The sequence below is a fragment of the Dermochelys coriacea genome, chromosome 27 (assembly GCF_009764565.3).
Source record: "Dermochelys coriacea isolate rDerCor1 chromosome 27, rDerCor1.pri.v4, whole genome shotgun sequence".
Lineage (NCBI taxonomy): Eukaryota > Metazoa > Chordata > Testudines > Dermochelyidae > Dermochelys > Dermochelys coriacea.
Window position 1 is genome coordinate 14,266,242 of NC_050094.1, and position 12,815 is coordinate 14,279,056.

General features: G+C 44.5%; 1 protein-coding gene across 4 annotated transcripts in view; it reads right to left on the reverse strand.

The window, feature by feature from the left end:
• ACLY (ATP citrate lyase) overlaps positions 1–12,815 on the reverse strand; it is a 49,898-nt gene that overhangs the window by 11,070 nt on the left and 26,013 nt on the right. For 2 of the 4 annotated variants that reach the window (XM_038385300.2, XM_038385301.2), the window contains exons 8-20: positions 12,471–12,589; positions 11,070–11,206; positions 10,425–10,486; positions 9,568–9,685; positions 9,256–9,410; positions 7,819–7,909; positions 6,467–6,496; positions 4,492–4,633; positions 2,296–2,464; positions 1,567–1,671; positions 1,073–1,269; positions 779–860; positions 224–334 (exon numbers count right to left, since the gene is read on the reverse strand). In XM_038385300.2, coding sequence (XP_038241228.1) covers positions 224–334; positions 779–860; positions 1,073–1,269; positions 1,567–1,671; positions 2,296–2,464; positions 4,492–4,633; positions 6,467–6,496; positions 7,819–7,909; positions 9,256–9,410; positions 9,568–9,685; positions 10,425–10,486; positions 11,070–11,206; positions 12,471–12,589 — 1,518 coding nt within the window. The remainder of the gene's footprint in view (positions 1–223; positions 335–778; positions 861–1,072; positions 1,270–1,566; positions 1,672–2,295; positions 2,465–4,491; positions 4,634–6,466; positions 6,497–7,818; positions 7,910–9,255; positions 9,411–9,567; positions 9,686–10,424; positions 10,487–11,069; positions 11,207–12,470; positions 12,590–12,815) is intronic. The other 2 variants (XM_038385305.2, XM_043503517.1) reach the window with 1 other exon arrangement.

Sequence of the window (12,815 nt, forward strand, 5' to 3'; positions counted from 1 at the left end):
CCTGGCAATCCCTGCGTGCGCAGAATCCTTTGGGATCTTTCTGGATGAAACGTACTGCAGAAATATAGGATGCTACTATCGTTTAATGATTTGTTAAAATTCCACATCCATGCATTCAGACTGCTAATGGTGACAGATGTCTGGAAAGGTTTGGGTGCAATGCAAGGAAGTGACCCCCCTTTACCAAGTGTGCATATTTTACATGCACAGTCTATGCATATACCTCTGAAGAGAACATTGTGGCACAGGTACCAATGCACCAGCAGACAACAGGCTTAGTGATGCGGCCCTCTTTAATACCCCTGCTGATCTTGTACTCTTCTGTGCCTCCAATCTGCAAAGAGAAACAAAGAGTAGCTTGACTGGGTTCAAGTTTATGTACTTCTGTAGAAGTCAGTTTTTAAAATCAGGGCAATATTTCTAAGTGAATCCCCTTTTTTGCCACATCTCAGACACAGTGCCACATGCTTGTAAAATAAAAATCAAGCCTCCCTTAATCTCCAGAAATAGTTTAAAAAAACAAACAAAGGACTCTGTGGGCCTATTCTGGGCTGGATGTTCCTACTGTGAAGCAGTATTTCAAAAAAGGAACATGAAAAGATTCACTCTTTCAATAGGAAGAGAGATCTGCTACTAAGATGAACAGTGCATCTGCAATAGTTATTGGATGTTCCTATAGCTGATTCAGCTGTCTATCACCCAAGGCTGTAAGAACTTCTATTACAAAGAAACAGTTTCCAGAGAACATTTGGCCAGAGGAGCAGTTGGTTTAACTCACCTCCCCCAGCACCACAATCATTTTCACTCCCGGTGTGTCCTGATAGCGTAATACATGGTCCATGAAAGTTGATCCAGGATATCTGGGTGGAGTAGAGGGGAAGTGAAAGGAAGTTGAGCTTTTATTTATTTATTTTAAATTTCATACAAAATGTTTCCGAGAAGAGGAAGGTTAATTTAAAACATGGAAAAAAAAAAACAAAAAAACCCCAACAACTTCTAAAAGACCCAGGATGTTTTTGAGTCAGGCACTGGAAGAAACAAAGACATGTTCCTTGAAGAAACAGTTTCCTACCTGTCCCCGCCAATAGCCACACCTTCATAGACCCCATCTGTGGTTCTGGAGATAATGTTGTTGAGCTCATTGGACATTCCTCCAGAGCGGGAAACATAGGCCACACTGCCAGGCCGGTAGAGTTTTGATGCCAGGATATTATCTAACATACCCCCCGTGTTGCCTATTTTAAAGCATCCAGGTTTGATCCCACCAACCTACAGGAAGAGGGAAGAAAATCAGGCCCTTCATAAACACACATGGAAGCTGAGCAGCATGGAGACGTGTCTGCAGAGCAGGCTGCTTCTGCCAGGATTTATACAAAACAGAAGGCAGCAATAGAATTGCTTGCTTCATAATGACCTTCAAACTGGGAACGACTCTGTGCTTTATAGTATATTACAAACAAGAATTTGAAATAGATTCTAACGTATATTTTCCCCCCGGTAAGGAAAATTGATCTGAAAACAAGTATGAAGGAGTGTGGGCAGGAAGTGCCATAGCGGATTTCTTACAGTCGCAGGCCCAATTATAGTAACCCCTTTCTTGTCAGCAGTCTTGATTAGTTTGCGTGTCAGTGCCTCTGGAATGCCTTCGGCAATGATGGCAATGGTGCGGATCTGCAGCACAAAATAGAAAAAAAAACAGACTCACTCAGTAACTTCCAGTAGTCAACAGCTTGACAAATTCTAGGGAAGGCAGCAGACAGAATTATTTAAGATAAGAATGTTCTATAACACAACGTTAGCCACAGCAAGATCAAGCGTTTCTCAGAGGGCACAGCTGAGCTGTCAAGTTGTTAGTGCTGGGTGCTATCTTGTGAAAGGGCCCAGTTTTGAGTCCCGGGAACAGCCTGGGATGATAGTGCTGTGAAGACTACACCAGTAGCATTGTTCAAGAGCTATCCCTGCCATTCTTCAATTAAAAAGTGCTGTTATGTCCTAAAGGGAGAGTCCAGTCCAATCTAGTCATCCTCACTAGGCAGATGGGAGCTGACTCCCTATTCCACATGCCTGAAAAATCCATTAAAAAGACATAGCTTTATAATACAACACCTAGGTCAAAAAAAGTTGTCCTACACCCTTGGTACCCCTTCTACACTCACAGGCCAGTTGTAGACTCAGCTGTGTTCTTCATAGACCCCAAAACACTCTGCTAACCCTGTGGTTCTAAAATAGTGTCTCCCTGGTATTATTAGCCTGAGCATCCTCTACTGTTTGGACCTCTGCTGATTCCCCACTCACCTGTGGAAAGTTCATGGTCTCAACAGTACTGTCATAAGCAGACCGTAGAGATGCAAAGTTGATCAGCACATCTACTTCTGGATGCTTCCTCATGGCATCAGACATGTTTTTGAAGACAGGGATCAGGATTTCCTTGTGGCCCCAATAGAATTTCTGCTTGTGATCGCCACTATGAACACCAAGATGAGACAGACCTGATCATTCACACTGCTGCAAAGAGACATGGCTACACAGTGCTGCAGACACAAGAATGTGTCAGCAAAACACAGTTCCCAGACACCGTCAGGTTGGCTTTTTCAGATCTTAGGAGAGAGGTAAAAGGTAGTAAGAGCCAATAGCAGGCAGGTGTGCGGTGTATAAAACAGAGAAGCATATAGAGGAAGCTGGATTGACGGGACAGAGAGGGTAAAGGAAAGCAGGATCACCTAGCAAGGATGATAAGCTCCACAGTGAGGTTAGCAAACAGGATCTCAATTCAGCCAGATACTGGATAGACAAAGCAAGGTAAAGAAACAAATAAAACACATTTAGAAATGATGTGTTAATGGCTATTTGACAAATACAAGTCAGAAGGAATGGGGAATTGGAAGAGAGCACATGGCACTGGCATCCTCATGCCTGACAAACACAGTGGCAGAGTTAGGGTCAGCTAAATTTCCATACCATGAAAGGGGAATTTTACCACCCAGACACAACAAGGAGATGCACCCCAGTAAAAGCTTCATTCAGAGAGGTCATTCTCTGAAATCAAGAGAGATTGTGCAGCTGGAATCAGATTGCTGAACCAAGTCGTACTAATCACGCAGGGGGTTAAAGATCCTGAGCATCTTGGCCAAATTCCACCTCTGGCCATTACATTTTCCCAACCTAAATTACCCCTGCAAACTCAGTTAGGTACAGGATGCATCTTCATTTCTGGTCTTAAACTTTGCTGCTACATTGCTGCTTCCTCGTAACAGCTGCCAAGTTCCAAGTGGCTGCATTTCAGCAGAAAGTGAAGCTATGCCTGCATTTGGAGTGTGTAAAGTGCTTCTCACCCAGAAGGGATTCCAGAGATGTAATCCTCATGATCAAAGTCTAAAACTAACACTGTGGAGTGTCTGATTGACAAGGGGTGGAGGAGGAATTCACTGAAGGACAGTGATATGTACTCCTCATATCTCAGATTCATAGAAAAACAAACAAAAAAACAAAACAGCAGCAAACAACCCTTAAGGGAGCTTTCTCAGACAAACAGATCAGCAGCCACTCTCTCATTCTCTTCCTTGCCACCCACCCTGTTCAGTGAAGAGTTCGTCACATCTCCCTCCCTCCCTCCGGGAGAAAGCCCCACCTAGATGCAATTCAGTCAGATGACTCAGCAGCTTAGGCAGCATGTCGGCACCATGCACCAGAAAAGCCACATCCTACAGGGAGCCACCCAGATGTAGCGCAGTTGAAAGAGAGATTAAACAAGGTCTGCAGGATTAACTATCATGATTACATCCAAAAGTCCCAATGAGGACTGGGACCCCATTGTGCTAGGTAGCTTACAAATATAGCTGGGAGACACTCTGGTCCAGAGAGTTTAAGCTATACAAGATACAGAACGAACAAAGCAATGTCTGGCACTTTCGGTTTGACTGGTGAAACAGCTGAAGAATCCCAGGAAATTTTAAACAAATCCTGGATGCTGGATTCAACACTAAGGTCAAGGGATTAAAAAAGAAAATTATAAATAAGGCACTAAGTGTTCATGATGTCAGGCTAAAGGAACTGCACGTTCCCTGCCCCAAAGAAAGCTTAAAGGAAACAAAGAGCCACACTCAAAGACAGGATCCTAGGCTAGATGGACCAGTAGTCTTATATGGTGGGTAGTTCCTACATTCCAGTGTAGCGTGGTCATTATACTTGGGAATTCTTTGAAAGAGAGAGATGGAGCCTGGTAAACATGAACTGTGGGGTTGTTCCAAGCCATTTCACAGACATGGCCTATAGTAAGGAGTGGCAAGGGAGACAGATGGAGTAGTTGGGAGAACCGCTTAGTTGGCAGATTGGAGCGTAAGAGAATGTATCATCATAGATATAGGGTGAGATGGAGGTGTGCAAAGACTTGAGGAATAAAAGGGAGCTTGAAGGGGAGAAAGCCAGCGGATAGATCTGAGAAGGGAGATAAGGGAAGTCAGGAAAACTACATGGTGGATACAGGACACTTACGTGAATGGATAAACCATGGCAGTGACTGAAGGCTCATCCCTGGAGCAGATATAATCGAAGTCCAGCATGCCCTGCACCGCTCGTGTCTGCATCCCCCAAACGATAGCCTTGGTGTGACGGCTGAACAGGGTCGTGGCTTTACCTATCCGAAGAAAAATCAACCCCCACACATAAATCTGTGCCCAAAAGCTGTAATGCAGCACTTTACACACACAGCTGCTGAGAAGTTTCCACATTCAGTGACTTCCCCCACGCCGAACCCACGGGCTGCATTGCAGGAAGTAGCAGACACATCATCCAAGAGAAAAATGAAACCGCAGCTAAAGCAACCTTTCCAAGAGTTTTCAATATAATAGCCACACTTCAGCTTCACAAACAGGGGAGAGGAGGAAGAGGTAAAACTGCTTCCTTCTCCCATGCCCCCAAATATATCAACCATTCCCCCCAAACCGGATTTATAGATTTATTCTATGGAGCTGAAGAGAGCTCAAATGCATCATTCTGAAGCCCATATTTTGCATGTGGCCTGTGATCCCAGAGGACCACAGAGGCTGGACTTCCCATCCATCGAGTTTCCAAAGTGGGAGAGCAGGAAATGGGGAGGAAAAAGCAGGAAACAAGGAACAAAGCAAAGGAGCTTCACAAAACTCAGCCTAGGTTTTCAGTTCTGTTTGGAGATCAGAATCCAACAGGTGACTGACTGTCCCAGGAATGTAAAAGGTGACAAAGAATCTGGCTTCTGGGACCAAACTCATTGAAAAGGCAGCTCTGTAGCAAGTGAGGATGGACTCTCTGCTAAAAGTGATATTTTGGGTTCCTCACTGAACTCCAAACTAAAAGTCTAAAGATTCTTCCTCAGCTACAACGCTTGACAGCCTGGAGCTGAAAACCCAGCTAGGTTCTTTCTGGCTTTGTAGAATCCTTAATGCTATTTACCTGCATTATAAAAAGATACCACCCTGCTCCTTTTGTTAAATTAACAATTTTCCCCCATCCCCAATAGCATACAGACTGCTAATTCAGACTGGTTGCTCTTAGCTCACATCTCAAAACAATTCTAGTCCAAAAACATCAAATAAAAACAATCCTTGGTATTTTTGTCTTTATACTTCTCCAGGATACTCCAGAAGGTGTCATTACCACCCTTTTTGAAACAGGGACAGAAGCCCAGAGAGCTAATGTGACTTAGTTGAGGGCACACAGCGGGTCAGCAGCAGAGCCAGAAATGGAACGCTGGAGTCTTTGCTGTCACTGCCATGAGACAGTGGAGCTAGGCCCCCGTGCCTTGCTGCTATGCTATATTAGGGCAATAGTTTCTAACTTCAGTTAGGCCCTGACCCGGCAGTCCATCCTCATTCAGCAAAGGGTTTAGAAACATGCTTAAATCCCATGACTTCAGTAAGAACTAAGCCCATGCTTAAATGTGAAACCACCACAACTTGGGGTTGATCCAAAGACTTTCCTCTGCATTTTGCATGAATCACAAACACAGACAGATGATATTTGCATTACTATGCACCCATTTAAGCATACAAATAAAATTTTTTTTTTTTTAAAACAAAAAACACACTAGTACCTGATTCTCAGTAAAATAAACATCAAAATCTTCCTAATAAGATCTGGGTTTTTAAAGAGAATCAAACCTTTAGCAGTGTGCCCGAGTTAAACCAAGCAACTGATCGTTCATTCAAATCTTCCCCCTAATGAGCTCTCTTCTTTTGGCCTGAAATTTGTCCCCACCTCCAATAAGACAACTGCCTCTGGAACAAATGAGTGTCAGATCTGCATTTCAAAAACAGCTGAAAAGTTAGAATGGTGCTGTGCTACATATACTGCATGGGAGGGGAAGAGGTGCAGGACCAGGCAACACCGCAAACTTTTGGAGAGAGAAAATGGAGGGGAAGGGGAGGGAAAAAAAAAAAAAAGTAGGCTGTCAGCAAGGCGAGACACATTCAGCTAGTCACACGTGTCCTACCTTGCACAGGTCTTGAAGCTGGGGCTGAATCTGTTAAAGAGAGAATCACCAATGCAACAATATGACAACTGATGGAACAGAGAACTCTGGCTGTTGTCAGCCCATCAGGGTGCCTGGTGAGTTGGTTAGATTGTGCCCTCCCTGCCCCACATAGAGCTTTTTCATTAACAGCAAACTCTGAAAAGCAAGAGGGCACGCTAGATGGAGTGTTTTAAAAATACAGAGGAAAATAAGCATATTAACAAAAAATTGCTAAGTTGCCCCAATGCGATAAGACATTATACCAGCAGCTCCAAAGAACTGAAGTCAAAACATCTGCCTTCCAGATTACTAGTTTGATGTCCAGTTATTTCACCACCGAAGAATCTTTGCTCAACCCAATATGGATACATTTCAGGCTCAAGCAGCGCAGCCCTCGGCATTATAAGACATGTTACAGTCTCCACAATCCATTTAATTTTCAACCTCTTTGCTAAGACTGCCCATAGAATTTCCAGCTAGTACTAACTAGGATAGCAGTCCTGGCTCTTGTGATCTGGCCTGCTAGGAACAGGACTTAGTCTCACCAAAATAATTCACTTTTCTGCACATGCATAACAAGGTCAGCATCTCCTTCAAATCTGAGGAAGAAAACCAAGAATCCGACTGTCTTCCACAAACCAGCTCCCTATCCCCAACTTTGCTATTAGCTTCCAGTCATAAGCCAAGCCCTTCTCTGCAGAAGTTTCTAACAAGTAGGTCCAAAACTAGTGTCAAGCCAGGGAGAGTTCCCAGATGTCTGAATTAAGAAACCATGAATCTGATGGGTTTTCATTACGTTTTTCAAGAACTAGTCCATGACCTCTATTGCACTAGCAAGGTTTTCAACAAACACACAAATGGCATTAGTCCAGGAAGATCCATATGCAGGGAATGTCTTTCTAGGTATTTATGTGACCTCCAACAGCCTACTATCTGAGCACATCCAAAAACCAAAAACAAAAAACCCAACCCCTACCAACCTGGAGAATATTTTACCTCTTGGCTACACCTACGTAACATGAGCTGAAAAAGCTGGAATTCTCAAGTTTAGCTATTTCCCTGGGAGGACACATCCTGAGTCAAAGACAACTCTGACTCATCTTTTATAATCTAGTGGGACTCCAAGTGACAACAGCTACATCCAAGCTACAGCAAGATTCTTGCTCATTATCCACAAATATGGGTAGCAAAGACTGTCCTCCCCTATGCCAGAAAGGAAAGTGGTAGAGGGAAGAGTAGGCACTGGGACTCACTCCTGCAACAACTGGCAGCCAGAGAAGGAAGGGTGAGAAAGCAGTGCTGTTCACAATCCATCAGAACCCCAGGCTTACCAGGGGGTGTCGTGGGCTTCGCTTTCTTGGCTGGAGCAATCCCATCGGGTTTGCACTCAGAAAACGAGGCAGTTCTGCTTGGTGCTGGTGTCTGAAAGAGAACCCAGGAGCAGGGTCAGCAAGAGAGGACACAGCAGAATGGGGCTTCCTGATGCACTTCTTCTTGAGGGCTAGCAACCGACTTTGGCAGTGTATATCCTCCACAAAAAATGGAAGAAAATTAACTTTTGAGTCAAATGTTTCAGGTGCTACCCCTGCCTCTGGAGGGTAATAAGGGGCTGTTTCGCTAAGTGATGCATTCACCCCAGCTGCAAGATGACCCACTGGAGACTATTTGGTGATGAAAAAAAAAAAAAAAATCACATTCCTGTGTTTGAGACATCACCAGTTTGCTCCAGAAGTGAGTTTGTTATTAGGAGGATTCACTGCAAGATTGGCTAGATGGGTGGAAACACAAACCTGGTTTAAATTGTGCCTTTTCTTACACCTAATGCAGAGTAATGCCAGGACTCCACAGGCTGTAAAACCCCCACACATCTGGGAGTCTGGATTAGACTGGTACCCAAGAGGTAATGCCACATTTTTAAGTAGTTTTTATTGGATTGTATTCGAGACTTGCGGGGGGGGGGGGGGAAATGGGTCAAGGAAGTCACACCAGCTGTGAAATGGGGCCAGTTCGTATTTGGTAGGAGCCCCATCGAAAGCCCTGTGAAGTCATTGGGAGTCTTTCCATTGACCTCAAGTGGGCTTTGGATCATATCCTATGTCACAGGAGGCAAAAAGATTCATATTCCACATGTCACTTTTCACATAGATAAGTAATTCTTTTAATATTGGATTTAAACCATAAAATAAATTAAAGTCAGAGCATGGATCTACAGCGAGACAGCCTACTCTAGTTTACTGAGCATTGCAGAGTATTTTTACTTTGTATTAAGCTTCGCTGGCAATGTTCTCAGGGCTGAAAGACAAAAAGCACCCCAATCCGAGAGAAGAAATTATAACCAACACATTTCCTCTCTTAAGAGAGGGCCAACTCCCTGTGCTTAAAGGAATGTGATACGGGTTAGCTGAACATGAATTTAATCAGGACTGCTGCTGCCAGGAGTTCCCTGGGAAGAGATTTACTTTTGGTGTTGGACAGATCATGCTGTACAAATTACAATAAGTTGTAGCCAAAAGTGTTTCAAGCACAGCATGGATATGGCCTAGGAGAGCAACAACAAGGGGACAGCCAGCCCTGAAAGTCTTACTGCTTTAAACCTGACCAGTCCACAGAGGAAAGTCCCCTGCAAGAAGCTTCCATTGGACTCTGGGGGATTAGAACCCTGTTGTCATCATTCTTCTCACTATTTTCTTAAAAAAAAAAAAAAAGGTTTACAGCGATTCCTTCAAACAGAGAAGGACAAAGAAGATCCCCATGGCTGGGAAACTCACAGAAGAGCTACCGCTGGCATTGAGGAGGAAGTTGGCAGTGTGGGCTGCTGCAGGAGGCTGATTAGGTATAGGTCGCTGGCCGAGTGCCATGCCTACAATGGCTGTCATGTGGGTCTCTGTCCCAAAGACATGGATCGGGATCCCAGTGGTTTTTCCTGCACACAAGCACACACAAAATCCAATCAGGCTTGGGAAAAAGACCCAACTGATTCTCCAATGAGGCCAAGTGTCAAGGTTTGAAGAAAGAAAAACAGAAACAAGAAAACAACAACAAAGTAAATGAAGCTTAAGTGATTGGTTGAGTTTCCTTACCCACTTCACCCATGACGCGCAACCCTTCCTGGTAGTTAGGGCCTCCTCTCCGTACAAAGATCCTCACCCCATGCTCTTTCAAAGGGCCCTGGTAATCCTTAATGGCTCTCACAATACCCTAAAACAGAACATATGGGTGTCTGTTAGTGGAGAGAGGTCCTCTCTCTCCCACCTTCCACATCCTTCTTGGAATTCAGAAGACCTTCTCCTGCTTTATACTCCAAGCCTTTGAAAACCACGGTTACCGTTGTATTGGATCAGAGTCCATGAGACACTCTCCATAACTGGCCAGAAGAGCGCACTCTTGAACACCTTCCCAAATGGTGTGTTTCTGCAGTGCCCTGTCAATCCTGTCTATACTGGGGCATGAGAGACTGGGGTTTGAATAGGTTTCAGAATAGCAGCCATGTTAGTGAGCTAAAGCTCACGAAAGCTTATGCTCAGATAAATTTGTTAGTCTCTAAAGTGCCACAAGTACTCTTTTTGAGGTTTGAATAGGGTCTAATGCGCTGTGGTGCAGAGCATTAAATCCTGAACTCCTGCCGACCCAGGGAGCGAGAGACTAGGCATCACACCTGGTTCCTCTATGCAGCCTTTCCTTCACTCTGCCAGGTGATTTAAATACTCTTGGAAATAGTACTGCATAAGCAATGCAAGAATCACATCATGCAGCCTCCCTCCCCAACACATATTCCAACCCCGGTCCAGATAGACAGTGTCTGTGGAGCAGAGGGAAATTACTCAGTCCTTAACCCCTCTGCTGAGGTTGCCAAAAAGGAGACCCGTTGGGAGCATGGACGTGTGTTGATGATACCCAACAGGATACAATTTCCTCGTGTTTCAGAATCATAAGCTACCTTAAAGGTGGCTGCCACGTTGGTGAAGTTAGCAATGCTGCCTCCAATTATCAGGATTTTGCCTTAGGGAAGAAAAAAAAAAACGAACAACAAACAGCTGTTAGAACACTGGCAGGACACTCTTAAGTGTTAAGCTGCTTAGGGGGTGGCAGAGACAGTCAAAGGGTGTCTCAGTTCTGGCAGCTAGCCACAGCCCTGTACAGAATGACTAGCCAGAGTATGGGAGATGTTTGGTAAGAAATGGGATTTGTGCCTGCAATAGCAAATCAAAAAGTTTTCTGAGAAGAGCCAGATGGTCCACACTTGTTTCATTTACCATTCCAAAGATACTGGCTTTTGTCGTCATCTCTAACTTTTATGGGAGGAGACCCATTAGGTGCCAATCATCCATCCTAACAGGCCACAATAAGACATTGTCTAATGTTTTGAACATCCCATGTGATGGAGCTTCTACTACTTGCTTTGGGAGGCTATGCCACAGCTCAGTAAGCTGTTCAGACATCTAAACATAATAGCAGCTCAAATCTGTTCAGTGTTTTTGCTGCTACAACCAGATAGCTGAGCTCTTTAGACTGCTCTGGAAGAGTTCCTGTAACAGATCTGATTGCAACATCTAGAGTCCAAATCTCAGATGTCCTTTCTTACCCTCTGGGTGCTTCTCCCAAGTCATGAGGGAGAGAATGGTCTTAGCATAGTCGTAGGTCTGCTGCTCACTAGGGGCTCCAGAGTATTCCCCATAGTTTGCCAGTTCATTTACACCCCCCAGGTCACAAATGGTGTCACTGTAAAGAAGACACAAAAGATCACTTGGAAATGCTAAATAAATATTCTTCAAAGGCACTTCACAAGCCCTAATAAAACTTCACAAACACTCAGTTGGAGGAAGCAGGGGTAGAGGTGGTGGTCAGAAGGAGTTAAGAGTGGCCATTCTATATCCTGAAAACAAAGATGCTTTCCACATGACGCTTACTATGATTAATTCCAAATACATTTCCCAGGGGTGAGGGGAAGCCTTTCGAGATGTGAGGCTGCGGGACAGTAGACAAAACAAAATAAACCAATGATCACCACGAGGGACTCACTGCTTTAAACAACATTCAACTAGCTTCTTCCCTTCCAAAACACAGAGAAAATGTACTTCACAACCAGGCGGAGGTCAGAAAATCTCTAGCAGAGTCTGGGAGGTGCTGGAGGCTCCTCAGCAACATCTAGGAGCGTGCTAGAGATTGCCTCAGCCAAGACTGCATTCCACAAGTTGGAGATGGGAAGAGAGGTTTTGAAGAAGGCCACGGGGAGGTGGCCGGGGGGAGTCCTTTAAGTTGGGTTTGGATTCCTTTCCTGAGAGCACTGCTTAAAGCACGCTTCATAGGTTTATCCACCTCCCCGAATTAAATTGTATTCAGTATGTAACAAGGACACAAATATATTGCACCCTGAAAAGGGATGCCTCATGGCAGCTGGTCCTGGCTCTACACAGGACCCAAATACAGCTGGTTAGGAGTTTTTCAACAAAACATTTTCCAGTGAAAAAAGTTAATTCCACAAAAAGTTTAGGTTTCCATGAAATGCGTTAGTTTTAACTAAGTTTTTGTCAGAAAGGTTTCTCAGGTCCAAGATAGAATTTCTGATCCAAAAAGAAAGAGAAAGACCTACCCCAGAACAGCCAACACCACAGGGTTAGGCACTCACTTGTGATTTGGGAGACCCAGCTTTAATTCCCCCATCTCACTCAGGTAGACTGGACACTTTAAGCTTGGATCTCCCATATCCCAAATGAGTGCCTTAACTACAGGGCTATTGGCTACTCCACAGTGTGTCTCAAACATTTTTATGAAAAAATGAGATAGGCCTTGGTTGTAAAAATCTCAATGTTTTTCATAAAACAGAATTCTTGTTTTCTAGCCACCCCTACTCCCAAGCACACATGGTTTGGGAGTTGCTGGCACTGGGAAAACTCCCTTTTCCAAAAGCTGCATCATTTATTTTCCAATGGCAGCTCTCTGGGGTTAGAGTCCTCTGTCCCCTATAAAAACATGTGCTTGGTACCTATAGACCACAGATGCCCCTCCTCCAGCCACCATGGTCCAGATCCTCCCCTTGGGGTTGAGAAGAGTCAGTTTCAAGCTGGCTCCACTCTTTGCGTCCAGATCAGCGATATAGGCTTCCTGCCGACAGACAGACAAAACAAATGTTTTGGAAGTCCCCCTCTTTTTTGGTAGATGACGGCGCTCTCCTTGTGGAGCAGGCTGGGTTAGGGAGACTGGGCCTGATTTCCAGAGGTGTTGAGCCCCTGCAGCTCACCTTGACAAACTGAAATTGTGGGTGCTCAGAACTTCAGAAAGTCAGGCCCACCACATATGTTCTAGTGCCTTTTAATTCTTGTTGTTGGAC